We start from the raw sequence: 12,952 nt of genomic DNA, 5'->3' as shown, positions 1-12,952 counted from the left end.
GAATCCCTGTTTGTAGGACAGCACAAAGAAGGGAGTTTATGTGAAATAACCTAAGAAATCACTTCTAGAAATCTCTTTGGAAGTTCAGAGCCATTCTTAAGATCCTACACTTAGTTATTGGGACTTCAGCTCACTGTTTTCAGCACCATGGTGAAATCAGAATTGGTTTCCTAAGTAGCTCCCAAACAATGAAAATGTGGCTGGATGTTGGGTTGGGTTTACTGATGGCAAGCAGACTGCAACATGCTTTTTTTTTTTCTTAGCTGGGACTGGCTTGTTGTAAGAGACACAAGCCAAGGATTCTGGTTTGGCTATAATGGAAAACAAACCACAGATGGGGCCATCTGGACTTCTTCACTGTCATCTGTCAACATTAGTCAAATCAGAGCAAGGTTGAAGAACTATTTGGACACAGTCACCATGCACATTTAAATCCAAAGATCATGGTTGAAACTGAAATACATTTAGCTCTCACCATCCCGTTCAGCAAAGTGTCCAATTCAGCCTCAGAAAATCAATTTTAAAAGGTCAAACATCTGTAAATTCTTCTCTCGCTTCATTGTGTTTCTTTTTCAGCACCCCTTTTTTAAACAAAATAAATTAATCTCAATGTCCAAGTGCGGAAGAGAAAATATTAAATCAAGAGCAATAGAAAAAAAAGGCACAGAGCTAATTTGGGTTCTTCCATATATACAGTATATATGCCTCTCCCAGCGGAATATATTATAAATATACTATATAATATACTATAAATCTCTGAATCCTCATTTGCATTGAATATGCCTTTGCTGCAGATCAAAGTGGGAAGAAGCAGAAAATAGTCAGAATCTGGGGAAAGGAATGAGAGGACACATTACAGTTCTGGTTCCAGCAAGGAAAGGGGGTAGCCCAGAATTGGAATCTACCACTGATGATCATGGCTAAATACAGATATGTGGGTGAAGAAGTATGTTCTACAGAAAACGCCACCAATCCTTTGCATGCAATGTGATGTTCAGATGTGCAGCGCATCTGGGAGGCATGCCTCAATAAACAGGACATAAAAGAAGTTTGCCTTTTCTTCGTTGGAAAGCATGCTCCCTTTGTGGCAACGTGAAAGAGCACCCGTCTCAAGGGAGCCAGCTGGCTGCTGTTACTTTCCCCAGAATGCCTTCTCTGGTCTGGAGCCCCCCGAGGGCATTCTGGGTGATTAGGACAGCAAGGGACAGTCAAAGAATTTCTCAGGAAATTCTCTCTGGTTATAGCCAAAGGAAAAGGCTATTTAAAAGTTTAAGAGACAATCTGTGTATGTTTAGTGACTTTGACTGTCCCTTGAAAAAGGAAGTTTGACTTTGCACCCTTTGATAAAGTGGGCCACCTTCTCTCCATCTGATTCTTGTAAAGCAAACTTCTTCTTTTTCTTTAAAAAAAAAGGCACATATATTTATCAGCTTTTTCATTTTTTTCTCAGATCAAAAACCTTTTGTAGCTTCCATTGGAGGGAGTCTATAAAGTTGCGCAACCATTTTTTAACTGGGGACGCTGATTAGCTGAGCAGCTCAGGGCATAAAGTGGGTCATTTACAACTTCTCTTTCTCTCTGGGGTAGCAATATTCTGATTCAAATGGAAATGTACTGAAAATGTTCCTTTTCCAGTGCCGACACAAAACTAGAAAAATGTACAGATGTTTAAAAGGCAGTGATGGCTCAACCAGACCTTCTCTGCCCATTTTCAATGGCAACCTTGGTCACGATGACCTTCGCACCATTTTTCAACCCTGCTAAAAAGTGGAAAAAGTTATAGAATGTTGGGTGAGATCATCCCGTGCTCTGTCCCTCGCAACTGCACACATACACACAAAACACACGCACAATGCCCCGTCCCAACTCCCATACCAAAATGGAACTAGATTTCCCCCAAATAGTTAAGAAAAGCAATGCTGGTGTCTTAAGAACTATAATGTTGTGGTTGCATCAATGTTGGGTACAAGTCACAATGGGCATCCAAACAGTGATGTGCGCAAATGATGGCGCTCTCTAACTCTTACTCAGCATCTCACTCTTATTTGGGATCTAGCGCTTATTCAGCACACGATGTCAACTTGATGTCACCGTGGCTTGTACCAGACCCATCTACTGGCTTGCCCATTTCAACAGCTGTTGAGGTTGGGCCTTTTGGACTGGCAGCTGGAGACAATAAAGGTGAAGCAGTTCTGGCAGGGCTTCCTCTGACAGGAGAGAGAAGGAGATGAAGAGCTTGAAAAAGGACTGCATAGCACCTTGTGGTCGCCTTTTAAGCTTGTATTGCAAAGGTTACTCCAACGGTGCTTAAGTTTCAAATAGCACTTATTTTTGGAAACAGCTGTGGCTTGCTTCTGCTCTTTCCTCCCTCATTGGGAATTGTTTTTCATGGGTTTGCCTATCCACCCAAGGGCAGACATCTGCTCTGCTCTCCAATGAAAGACCAGGTCCCCAAACACTGCCCATCTGTTATGTCTCTAGCCACGGCATTTGATCCAACGATGATCCACTTGGCGTTACCATTTCTCACTCCAGATTGGTCTTTATTCTTTCTCCCCCTCGTCTTGGTTCATCTGCTTTGGAGAAAAGGACAAACGTCCTCTTCCTCCGGAGAAGCTCCTGGAACGTAATGGTAGATTTTGAAAGAGCTGTGGACTCGGTTTTGCTTAGAACCTTCCCAAAACATGTCAGTATGTATATATTACATATTTCATAAATATCTTCCTTCCAAAAGGACCTTTGGGTTAGCCAGTCCAGCTTTCTAATCACTATAAAACAGACTCCATGTTTTCGCACCACTCGTGGTCCTCAAGGTTGTAGATAAATTTTGTCCTATGAGAGGGATTCTGGCTAAGGGGGTCTTGTCCTGGGTTGTCCAGGGTCAAAGTGGAGGCAAAGAATTCAGCAGTGCTGAGTCCACCTTCATGGTTCTTGATGTATTTCTTATAGTTTTTCCTCAGGCACTGCCAGGTAGTGGTGTACAGGAGGAATGCAAGTGACTTCAGGGTAATAGCGATGCTCACGTACAGGTACCTATAGACAACATTGTCATATAGGGCGCATGCTCCTTGTTCACCACAGAAGGTGCTCCAGAAAAGACAGGTGGAATCAATTCCTGCTCCAAAGATCAAGGGAGGTGGGATAAAGCCTGTGAAGGTAGAAGGAGATATTTTTTATATCAGCAGTATTCTCTGAAACATCTATACTCTCTACAAACTTAAGAGGAACATCTGGTGGATCCAAGATCTCTTGCAGTCCACCATTATATTGTCCCAGAAGCCAAAGAGATGGCTTCCAGAAGTCAATGCAGAAACATCTCACTCTTATTCTCCAGCAAGGGATTTCTTAAGAGGCAGGTCACCACCGAAAACTAAGAGCACTGATGCTGTTCTGGAAATATTGACATTATACCATTGTTGAAATCAAGTTCCTATAGATCTGACAAGGGAAAGATATAGTTACAGACCTAGTATCTGACTGTGTATAATATGAAATTTGGCTAGTGGGTAAGTTTGGTTAGTTTTCTATAGTGTAAAGTGTTGTGAGAATACAATATGTTGGTTACTTTAGAGTTCAGTCTAATGCAAATCCAGAAAATTCAGAATAGATTCAGAGAATTCAGATGTATGAGCTGACATCCTATTCATACAGTATTGATCTCTACAGAACTTGCACCAAGGGGAAGAATCAACCACTGCAAAAAAGACCCACTTGTGACATAATACGAAACATTTGGAGGACACTCGGTGGAAGAAGGCTCTCCAGCTGGACCAAATCTGGGTTCATCATCCAGATCCATCTCTCATCAGGAGTCCCTGCTTCTCTGGAGGAGCAGATGGAAGCAAAAGGAGGCATGAATTTCACTCACCTAACAATCGGAGGAGAAGGAAGAGAACTCCTAAAGCGTATGATTTGAGCTCCGGGCTCACAGTTCTGTATGGAAGAGATATTCAAGCAAATATCATTAAGATTATAGCTTAGTTTCACTTAGTTTAGCTAAGCTTAGCTTAGCTTAGATAGACAGATACTGTAGATAGATAGATAGATAGATAGATAGATAGATAGATAGATAGATAGATAGATAGATAGATAGACAGATATTAGATAGATAGATAGATAGATAGATAGATATTAGACAGATAGATAGACAGACAGACAGATATTAGATAGATAGATAGATAGATAGATAGATAGATAGATAGATAGATAGACAGATATTAGATAGATAGATAGACAGATATTAGATAGATAGATAGATAGATAGATAGATAGATAGATAGATAGATAGATAGATAGATAGACAGACAGACATTGTAGATAGATAAGAAAGAGAGAGAGATAGACAGATACTATAGATAAATACCATAGATAGATTAGATGGTTAGGCAGGCAGACAGACAAATAAATTTCAATCAGATTCCTATCATTAGTTCCTGGCTTCCAAAGCAGGAGAAAATCTTCTGCAGCAGAAAAAGAAGCTGTGTAATTGTGTGCATTTGTGTGTGTGTGTGTGAGAGAGAGAGGGGGGGGGGAGAGAGAGAGACTCAGATAGAAGGATTTTAGTCCTTAGGAGTTGTGAAGGAATGTGGACCCAAAACTGGGAATGGGGAAGCGATGAGGCAACCACAAAAAGGCGACTTTCAGAAAATATTTCTCAGTCTTGAGAAAGAAGAAACCCCAAGACAGACGTTCCAAGTTTTGTCTTTCTGGTAGGCTTTCAAGATTTTGTTCTTCTAACTGACAGCCTTAAACAGCCTCCTCAGAGTCCCTGCTGTGCTTGTTTTTTGACCTTGCCTGCCTCAAAGGGCTGAGGGATGCCTTGCTCTTGAAGGAGAAAGTTAATTTTTGAAGCGGCTGCAACCGAGGAGATAAAAAGCCGGAATCAAGCACCGAGCTCTGCTGTGAAGTGGCCAGGCAGCACCTTCAGAGGACATACTAATTAGCTTCTCCCGGGTCTCTTTCATCTATTGGAAACCCCACATTACACTGAGGCTGATGCAAGGCAAGAAAAAGGCTGTGCACCAAGCTGGGATTAAACAGAAAATGGCGTAAACCATTAGCCTGCAAGGGAGATTCAAACTGGTAAGGGCAGAGGAAAAATTGTCCAGAAAACAAAAGGGTGTGTGCCCTATTAACTTGCTCTCCTATTTCAGAAGGAAAGTGGTTTGGTGGTTTGAGCCTTTAAGCCTCTTAGAATAATAGAATAACAGGGACCTTGGAGGTCTTCTAGTCCAACCCCCTGCTCAGGCAGGAACCCCCACACCATTTCAGACAACTGGCTGTCCAGTCTCTTCTTGAAAACCTCCAGTGATGGAGTATCCACAACTTCTGGAGTCAAGCTGTTTCACTGATTACTAGTTCTAACTGCCATTTTACTTTTTAAATTCTCTCAAGCAACCCAGAACTGCACACACATAAATGCACTCACACAAAACAGACTGGGAAAAAAAAACAGGCTTATCAAAATCTAGGGATTGCTGGTAATGTTCTGGGCCTCCGAAAGGTATCTCCTGGGACCACACACGTCCCGAGTTATTATTTACCCTTGATTTTTGGGGGGAGGGGGGGAACCCAGGAAGGGTGTAGAGCTGTGAGCTCTGGTGTTGCGCACGTTTGATGCTTTTTCAAAGGATAATCTTAGTGTCTCAGTAAGTTGATCAAGATTACAGTCAAAGCTGGGTGGAACAATTAACCAGTGGAACAACTTGCCTCCAGAAGTTGTGGGTGCTCCATCATTGGAGGAGAGATTGGACAACCATTTATCCGAAATGGTATAGGGTTACCTGCCTGAGCAGGGGGCTGGACTTGATGACCTCCAAAGTCCCTTCCAACTTTATTATTATTATTATTATGGATTATCGCACAGTCAGCCAGATGTTCAGACTGGATTTGGCATTTTGTCTACCTATCGAGTCCTTACCCAGGACCTGGGATAGGCAGATGTGGATGTTTGATGGTATTACAGGTATCGTCGCAGGATGGAAGCAGTTCCTAGTAAGGCCGCCTTTTGCAATTGACTATTATTATTATTATTATTATTATTATTATGGTCTCCTGCTTGAACAGGGGGTTAGTCTAGAAGACCTCCAAGGTCCCTTCCAGCTCTAGTCTGAATGAACATCCAACAACTGAAAGAAGCTGGGCTTGACAAGGTAGCATGGAGAGTACTTGCCTATAAAGTCACCAAGAATCGGACACAACTGAATGGTTGAAACCCCTCCTCGTCCTCCTCCTCCTCCTCCTCCTCCTCCTCCTCCTCCTCCTCCTCCTCCTCCTCCTCTTGAGGGTTCTCTGTCTCTGCCCTGCCATTGGAAGCCTCACCTGATGAGGATGATGACGGAGGGAGTTTGGGCCATGGCTCCAATCATGCTGCAGACGCACATCACGCAGAGGAATGTCAGGAAGGCTTCTTGGCATCCAGGGCTCGGGCACTTCCCAGGAACGACTGTGGTATCCCCGGCCGGGGCCAAGGTGAGGCAGGTGCAACCGGTGAGATTCTAGGACAGAAGGCAAGAGATGGTTGAGGCAGCAGATCCTGTTGCGTATCATCTCGCAGATGACCTTGACCCTCCATGAGGGACACAAGTTGAATATAGTGGTGGCTAGATCCTAGACCAGGGGTAGGCAACCTCGGCTCTTTTAGGACTCATGGACTTCAACTCCCAGAATTCCTGAGTCAGCATAAAGCCGAGGTTGCCTACCCCGTGCTAGACCATACTTGTTCAACCACTGCTCTAAACAAAGACTGATGATGTTACCTAGTTTGGGTAATGCAAGAAAACAACTAAGCTCAGAGAGTACCAAGGACCCTATAGTCCTCGTCTTCTCACACACCCCACTCCCTTCTAGCACTGATGATGTTACCTAGTTTGGTTAATGAAATGTCTGCAAGAAAACAACTCTCAGAGAGCATCAAGGACCTCATAGTCCCCCTCCTCTCTGCACAATCCACTCCCTTCTAACACTGATGATGTTACCTAGTTCGGTTAATGAATATCAAGCACCCTCTCTAGATAAACCTTCTTGCATTTCGTCTCCTAAAACTCCTGGAAGAACTAAGGAACCTCTTGAGATTGACACAGTGGGAGGCAGCAAAGAATGCCCTCCTTTGCCTAGAGCAGGGCTTTTCAACCAGTGGTACGGGTACCACCTGTGGTCCATTGGCACCTGGAAGGTGGTACGCAACCATCCTAGAAAAGGGGTAGCGGGGGAGGGGAATGAGCTGAACCGGTGGTAGCACCGCACAAGCCTGAGCGAGAGATGGCTGGAGCTGCAGGGCTGGCAGGGCTCAGCAGAAGCACCAGGATCAGTGCCACTTTCCATCTGATCGGCCCTTCTTCAGGGCTGTCAGGGTTCAGTGGAAGCGCCAGGATCAGCGCCAGGCTCCAGCTGAGCCCTGAAGAAGCACCAATCTGCTGGAAAGCAGCACTGATCCTGGTGCTTCTGCTGAGCCCAGAAGAAGCGCCGATCAGCTGGAATGTTGCAGCATCTCCAGGGTCTTGTGATTTACATTCAGATGCTTGGCAACCGATTCACATTTTTTGGTTATCAAGTTTTTGACACTTTGCTAGGTGACTGGTGGTACTTGGATGTTGCCATATCCTAAAAGTGGTACAATGGGTGAAAAGGTTGAAAAGCCCTGATCTAGAGACTCTATTCTGGCTTCTAAGATTTCCGTAGGCATTTTCCAGATATTACCAAGCACCCAGCTATACCACGACTGTTATTGTAGCTTCGGAAATGGCTAGAAGACTACAAGGTCAACTCAGCTACACTGAGTTGACCTTGGCTGATTTCGGAAGAGAAATAGATAGTTCTGCAGAATCCCAGCATGATAATGAGCCCCACTGACACATGTGGGGTTACTCTACTAATGTGGTGTTGCTCTTTTCATGCAAACAAAGATCTTGGCAAGAGGCAAAAATCTTTCTCTCTGTTGTTCCTTTGCCAACGGAGACAGCAAAACAGTTCGGAAAAATTTGACCTTTTATCGGAACCAAGTCACTATACTTTTCCTTTGATTCTTTTAAGTCTTTCAAGTAAGGAGGACTTTGAGAAAATTACCATAAATTCAGATCCCTGGAAAGGAAGAGATAAAAGGAAGATTCTGGGTTTCCCGGAGGGAAAATATTTCTAAATGGAAGCATTCAATTACATTCCAATTCCACTCCACCTTTTGCTCAAGCCCAGCTTGCTGATAAGACTAAAATACAATAGAAAGGTAAAGAAAAAAGATAAAAGGAGAAAAGTAAAGGGCAAGACAAGAAGTAACAGATGGAAACTAATCCAGGAGAGAAGCAACCTAGAACTAAGGAGAGAACAGTTGACTGAAATAGATTGAAGAAAGGAAGAAATAAGGGATTACCATGTTGGTGCAGCCAGCAAAACAGGCAGATAAGTACGTGATGCCGTCGGTCCCACAGACTGGAGTGAAGGAATCCATTTGACATTTACAGTTGCTATTGCAGGCAGAATAAGGGGCCAAGCTGGAGATGGTTGACCTACAAAAAAAGGAAGGATGGGTGGGTGGGTGGGTGGGTGGGTGGGTGAATGGGTAAGGGCAAGGGATCAATCAACAGATAGTAAAACCTTTTTAATTGTAAGGGGCCCAGATTCATCAAGGAATCAAAAGAGAAAGAAAGAAAGAAAGAAAGAAAGAAAGAAAGAAAGAAAGAAAGAAAGAAAGAAAGAAAGAAAGAAAGAGGGAGGGAGGGAGGGAGGGAGGGAGGGAGGAAGGAAGGAAAGAAAGAGGAAAGTAAAGAAGGAAGGAAGGAAGGAAAGAAAGAAGGAAGGAAAGAAAAAAGAAAGAAAGAAAGAGAAAGAAAGAAAGAAAGAAAGAAAGAAAGAAAGAAAGAAAGAAAGAAAGAAAGAAAGAAAGAAAGAAAGAAAGAAAGAAGGAAGGAATTGTGAAGTTCTGGAACATCTGAGGATGACTTTGAACCTGTCTCTATCTGTCAATCCAGGCTATCTATCCCACAGGGGTGTTCTAATACCCTTTGATATTGTAAAGAACAGACAAACCATGAATCCATCAAGTTGTTAAAGAACAACTTGAACTGGCTCCAAGTTTGGAATAAACTACCTTTAAAAAAAAAACATCTTTTCATGACGATTCCTATTCCCATTTTCCCTCTGCTTCTTGCATAGGCCTTCCCCACTTTCTCTGCCAAACCTAGTTATGCCTGCTAAATCCAGCAACAATTCCACCAAAAGAGGCTGGATAGTCACCTATCAAGGATGGTTTGTCGTGCTGGATTTCGGGATCTCTTAAGTCTCTTACAACTTTATGAGGCCATCCTAGGGTCTTCTGTAAGGGTGGGATGCAAGCCTTGCAGGACCACTTTTTTTTTTATAAATCCCATTGAGAGCAACGCCTTTCTTTCCCTCACTTACTTGTTTCCATAGGGAATGGTAATGCCAGCCACGGGTCCCGTATCGCAGCCCAGGAAAAGGAAAGAAACGTAGCAAGCCGTGGACACCAGGCTGACCAACATCGCCATCTGAATGGCACCCAGTGCAGAAAGGCTCAGCTTTTTCACTAAGAGGCCCCCCAGGAAGATGCCCAAACATGCACAGGGAATGGCTGTCATGCCTGTAAAAGAAACAGAACAGGGCTGGATTTTGAGTTTTCAGGCTGATCCCAACTCAAGGCGCTTTCTTGGTTCTTAGTGTCAAGGGTGAAAATTTGGCAGCTTACATGCCTCTCTGTTTTCATCATGCCCTTAGAATAAGGGTGGGGGAGGGAGAGAAAGGAACCTCCCCAGTTCTACGGAAGCTTGCTGAAAGTTGGCAGTATGGAAAACTTTCAAGGACGTTCTAGCAGGTGTGTAGAAGAGAGCACACGGATCCCATAGCAAAGAGAACATGTGTACATGAGCTATGTGGACTCCTGGGGTGGGGTGGGTTGTCTGGGAAAGTCATTTTTATATTGTCTCCAGAAGTTGTGAATGCTCCAACACGGGAAGTTTTAAGGAAGAGATTGCACAACCATTTGTCTGAAATGGTATAGGGTTTCCTGCCTGAGCAGGGGGCTGGACTAGATGACCTCCAAGATCCCTTCCAACTATTCTATTCTATTCTATTCTATTCTATTCTATTCCATAATTCCATTCCATAATTCCATTCCATAATTCCATTCCATAAATCCATTCTATTCTATTCTATTCTATTCTATTCTATTCTATTCTATTCTATTCTATTCCATAATTCCATTCCATAACTCCATTCTATTCTATTCTATTCTATTCTATTCTATTCCATAATTCTATTCTATTCTATTCTATTCTGTTCTGTTCTGTTCTGTTCTGTTCTATTCTATTCTATTCTATTCCATAATTCTATTCTATTCTATTCTATTCTATTCTATTCTATTCTATTCTATTCTATTCTATTCTATTCGCTATATCTGATGCCTTGGGATTTTAGAGTTAGTTTTACCTTGCCTTTACCAGGCCATGTTTTCAATAAGCAGCAAGCTTTTCAGAAATGAAAATAATCCTGGTTTTTTTTTGGGGGGGGGGGAATGCTTGAGCTGGAAGTTGACATTTAGGTTCTACCTTTCACCGGAAGAGGAAGAGTTGACCCCTTCTGGCTACTTACCTAATAACTGGTTGGCCGACGACGTTGTGAGATTGAACTGCTGTTCTAGGTACTTGCCAAGAAAGGCTGCGAAACCTGCCACCACCGCAATCTCCATGCAAGCCGCAAGAACAATACAGGTGAACACCGGGTTGGACAGCAAGTGCTTAGTTACTTTTGGGATCACTGGAGGGAGGACGAGAGAAGAAGGGAGGGACAATTTCACAATAAGGTTTCTATCCACTGTGCCCTGCTTTAATTTCCTTAACAGTGCATCTCTGGGGTTTTCTCCAGACCATCTATCAACACATCCCATGTGGACAGGGAGAAAATTCCATGGGATGACTCCAGCTGTGGAGGCAAAATCAGATAAACCAGGGGTGTCAAACTTGCAATGTCACGTAACACGTATCACAACTTTTTTTCCATTGCCAGCAATGGGGTGGGCATGGTTTTAGCATGACGCACCTGGCCCGTGGGGTAAACCATAGCTGGTTCAGCTAAAAGGATCTACAGATGAAGTTTTGACCAGTGAGTTTAAGCCATGGGTTTCTGCTTGTCTATTTCCAATCCACTGAAGGTCATCAGGGTAGAAGGCAAATGACCAGCTGTCTGCAAGGAATATAAATCCTTCCATTCCCCACTATCTGGTGAGAGCTGAAGAAGCTTCTTGGATGAGAAGAGAAACCTCTTCAAAGAAAACAAAAACAAGAAAGTCCTGAAAAAGCACCTTTGGGACAACCATGACCTGGATGACTGAGCATCTCCATAGACAGGTAGTGGTGTGTTTGTGTATGTGCCTGTATCCTCTCCTTCCTGGCAAAGTCCTCTTTCCATCCATCCCTAGACAGGTCTTTGCTGTCCATCTTTCCATCCCTGCAGCCTTTTGGATATTGGTGCTAATGTCACCACCATGGGAGTTCCACCTTTGGAAGAAATTGTTGGAGAAGTCTCTCCTTCTCTTAGAGAAATATGTTTTTTCTGCATACAGTTTGAAAAAAAAAAGTCATGCCAAGAGCTCAGTGAGTCCCAGCTCTGGAAAAAGAATATCCCTCTTCTTCTTGTACATTTAAGTTTTGTTTGCGATTTTATCCTTTGTTGCTTTTGTTGTGTTTGGACCATATTAATGGAAAGCTACAAGAGGTATCTATGATCTGTGTATATATTCCACTGCCAATCTAACTGACCTGGACTATTAAGAGATACACAGGACCATCTAGTGATCGCTGAATGCACTGCATGGTTCTGAATGCATGGTTCTGAATGCATTGCGTGATTCTGATTACTGGGTCAATAGCACAAAACTATGGAAAAGCTAAGCTCCAGCCTGGTCTCTAGATATGCTCCAGATCTTGTGTTAAAATGGGTCCTGCTCAGTGGTGGGATTCAGCCAGTTCGCACCAGTTAGGCAGAACTGGTAGCTAATTTTTTGTTGCCCAGGCCCAGAATGGGCTTCTAGAAGCAGCATCCACACAGAGACCAGGTTGTTCACCTATTTGAATCCCACCACTGGTCCTGCTTCATTTTTTATACCAATGGCAAATAATCCACTGGTCAAATAGGGATCTCTTGGTAGTAACTGACTGGAATCAACCATCTCCTGCCAGCTACAGACCTCTTGAGAAGGTGCATGTTGCTTTCATATGTCTTTATATCTTCCAAAATGCCAGTGAAGTTTTATTTTATTTTATATCTCATGTTTTTGTATATTTATCTCTCGCTTTTTTCTTGAAATGTGAGGTGAATGTGCCATATGATAAATAATAGTGAAGTTACAATTCTGCCAGCTGGATGTTCTAGTTTGCGATAGCTACATCCCACGTGCATGTTTGTGTGCATCTGAAATCTTTATTATTATGGATCATCACACAGTTCGCCAGATGTTCAGACTGGGCTTGGCAATTTTGTCTACCTATCAAGTCCTTACCAAGGACCTGGGATAGGCAGATGTGGATGTTTGACTATCCCAGGTCCTCGGTAAGGACTCGATAGATAGAAAAATGCCTATTATTATTATTATTATTATTATTATTATTATTATTATTGATCATCGCACAGTCAGCCAGATGTTCAGACTGGATTTGGCATTTTGTCTACCTATCAAGTCCTTACCCAGGACCTGGGATAGGCAGATGTGGATGTTTGATGGTATTACAGATATTGTCACAAGATGGAAGCAGTTCCTAGTAAGGCCGCCTTTTGCTATTGACTAATGGCGAATTTGTCAATGCCAATGGTGTTCAAGTGGTTATTATTATTATTATTATTATTATTATTATTATTATGTTGTTGTTGTTGTTGTTGTTGTTGCTGCTGCTGCTGCTGCTGCTGCTGCTGCTGCTGCTGTGCTGGCAGAGTGCTTAGAATGCAGTAT

The 12,952-nt window shown here is 43.0% G+C and overlaps 1 protein-coding gene across 2 annotated transcripts in view; it reads right to left on the bottom strand.

Moving 5' to 3' along the window:
- Positions 1–673: 673 nt before the first annotated feature.
- Positions 674–12,952, bottom strand: part of SLCO3A1 (solute carrier organic anion transporter family member 3A1) — a 76,443-nt gene continuing 64,164 nt past the window's right edge. Inside the window, exons 5-10 of one of the 2 annotated variants that reach the window (XM_039358905.1) lie at positions 10,600–10,764; positions 9,394–9,592; positions 8,366–8,501; positions 6,322–6,497; positions 3,869–3,933; positions 674–3,148 (exon numbers count right to left, since the gene is read on the bottom strand). In XM_039358905.1, coding sequence (XP_039214839.1) covers positions 2,769–3,148; positions 3,869–3,933; positions 6,322–6,497; positions 8,366–8,501; positions 9,394–9,592; positions 10,600–10,764 — 1,121 coding nt within the window. In that variant the 3' untranslated portion in view covers positions 674–2,768. The remainder of the gene's footprint in view (positions 3,149–3,868; positions 3,934–6,321; positions 6,498–8,365; positions 8,502–9,393; positions 9,593–10,599; positions 10,765–12,952) is intronic. The other variant, XM_039358906.1, reaches the window with a different exon arrangement.

Source organism: Crotalus tigris, unplaced genomic scaffold, assembly GCF_016545835.1.
Source record: "Crotalus tigris isolate CLP2741 ecotype Arizona unplaced genomic scaffold, ASM1654583v1 scf7180000019068.10715455, whole genome shotgun sequence".
NCBI classification, from domain to species: domain Eukaryota; kingdom Metazoa; phylum Chordata; class Lepidosauria; order Squamata; family Viperidae; genus Crotalus; species Crotalus tigris.
This window is presented reverse-complemented; position numbering and strand designations above follow the sequence as displayed.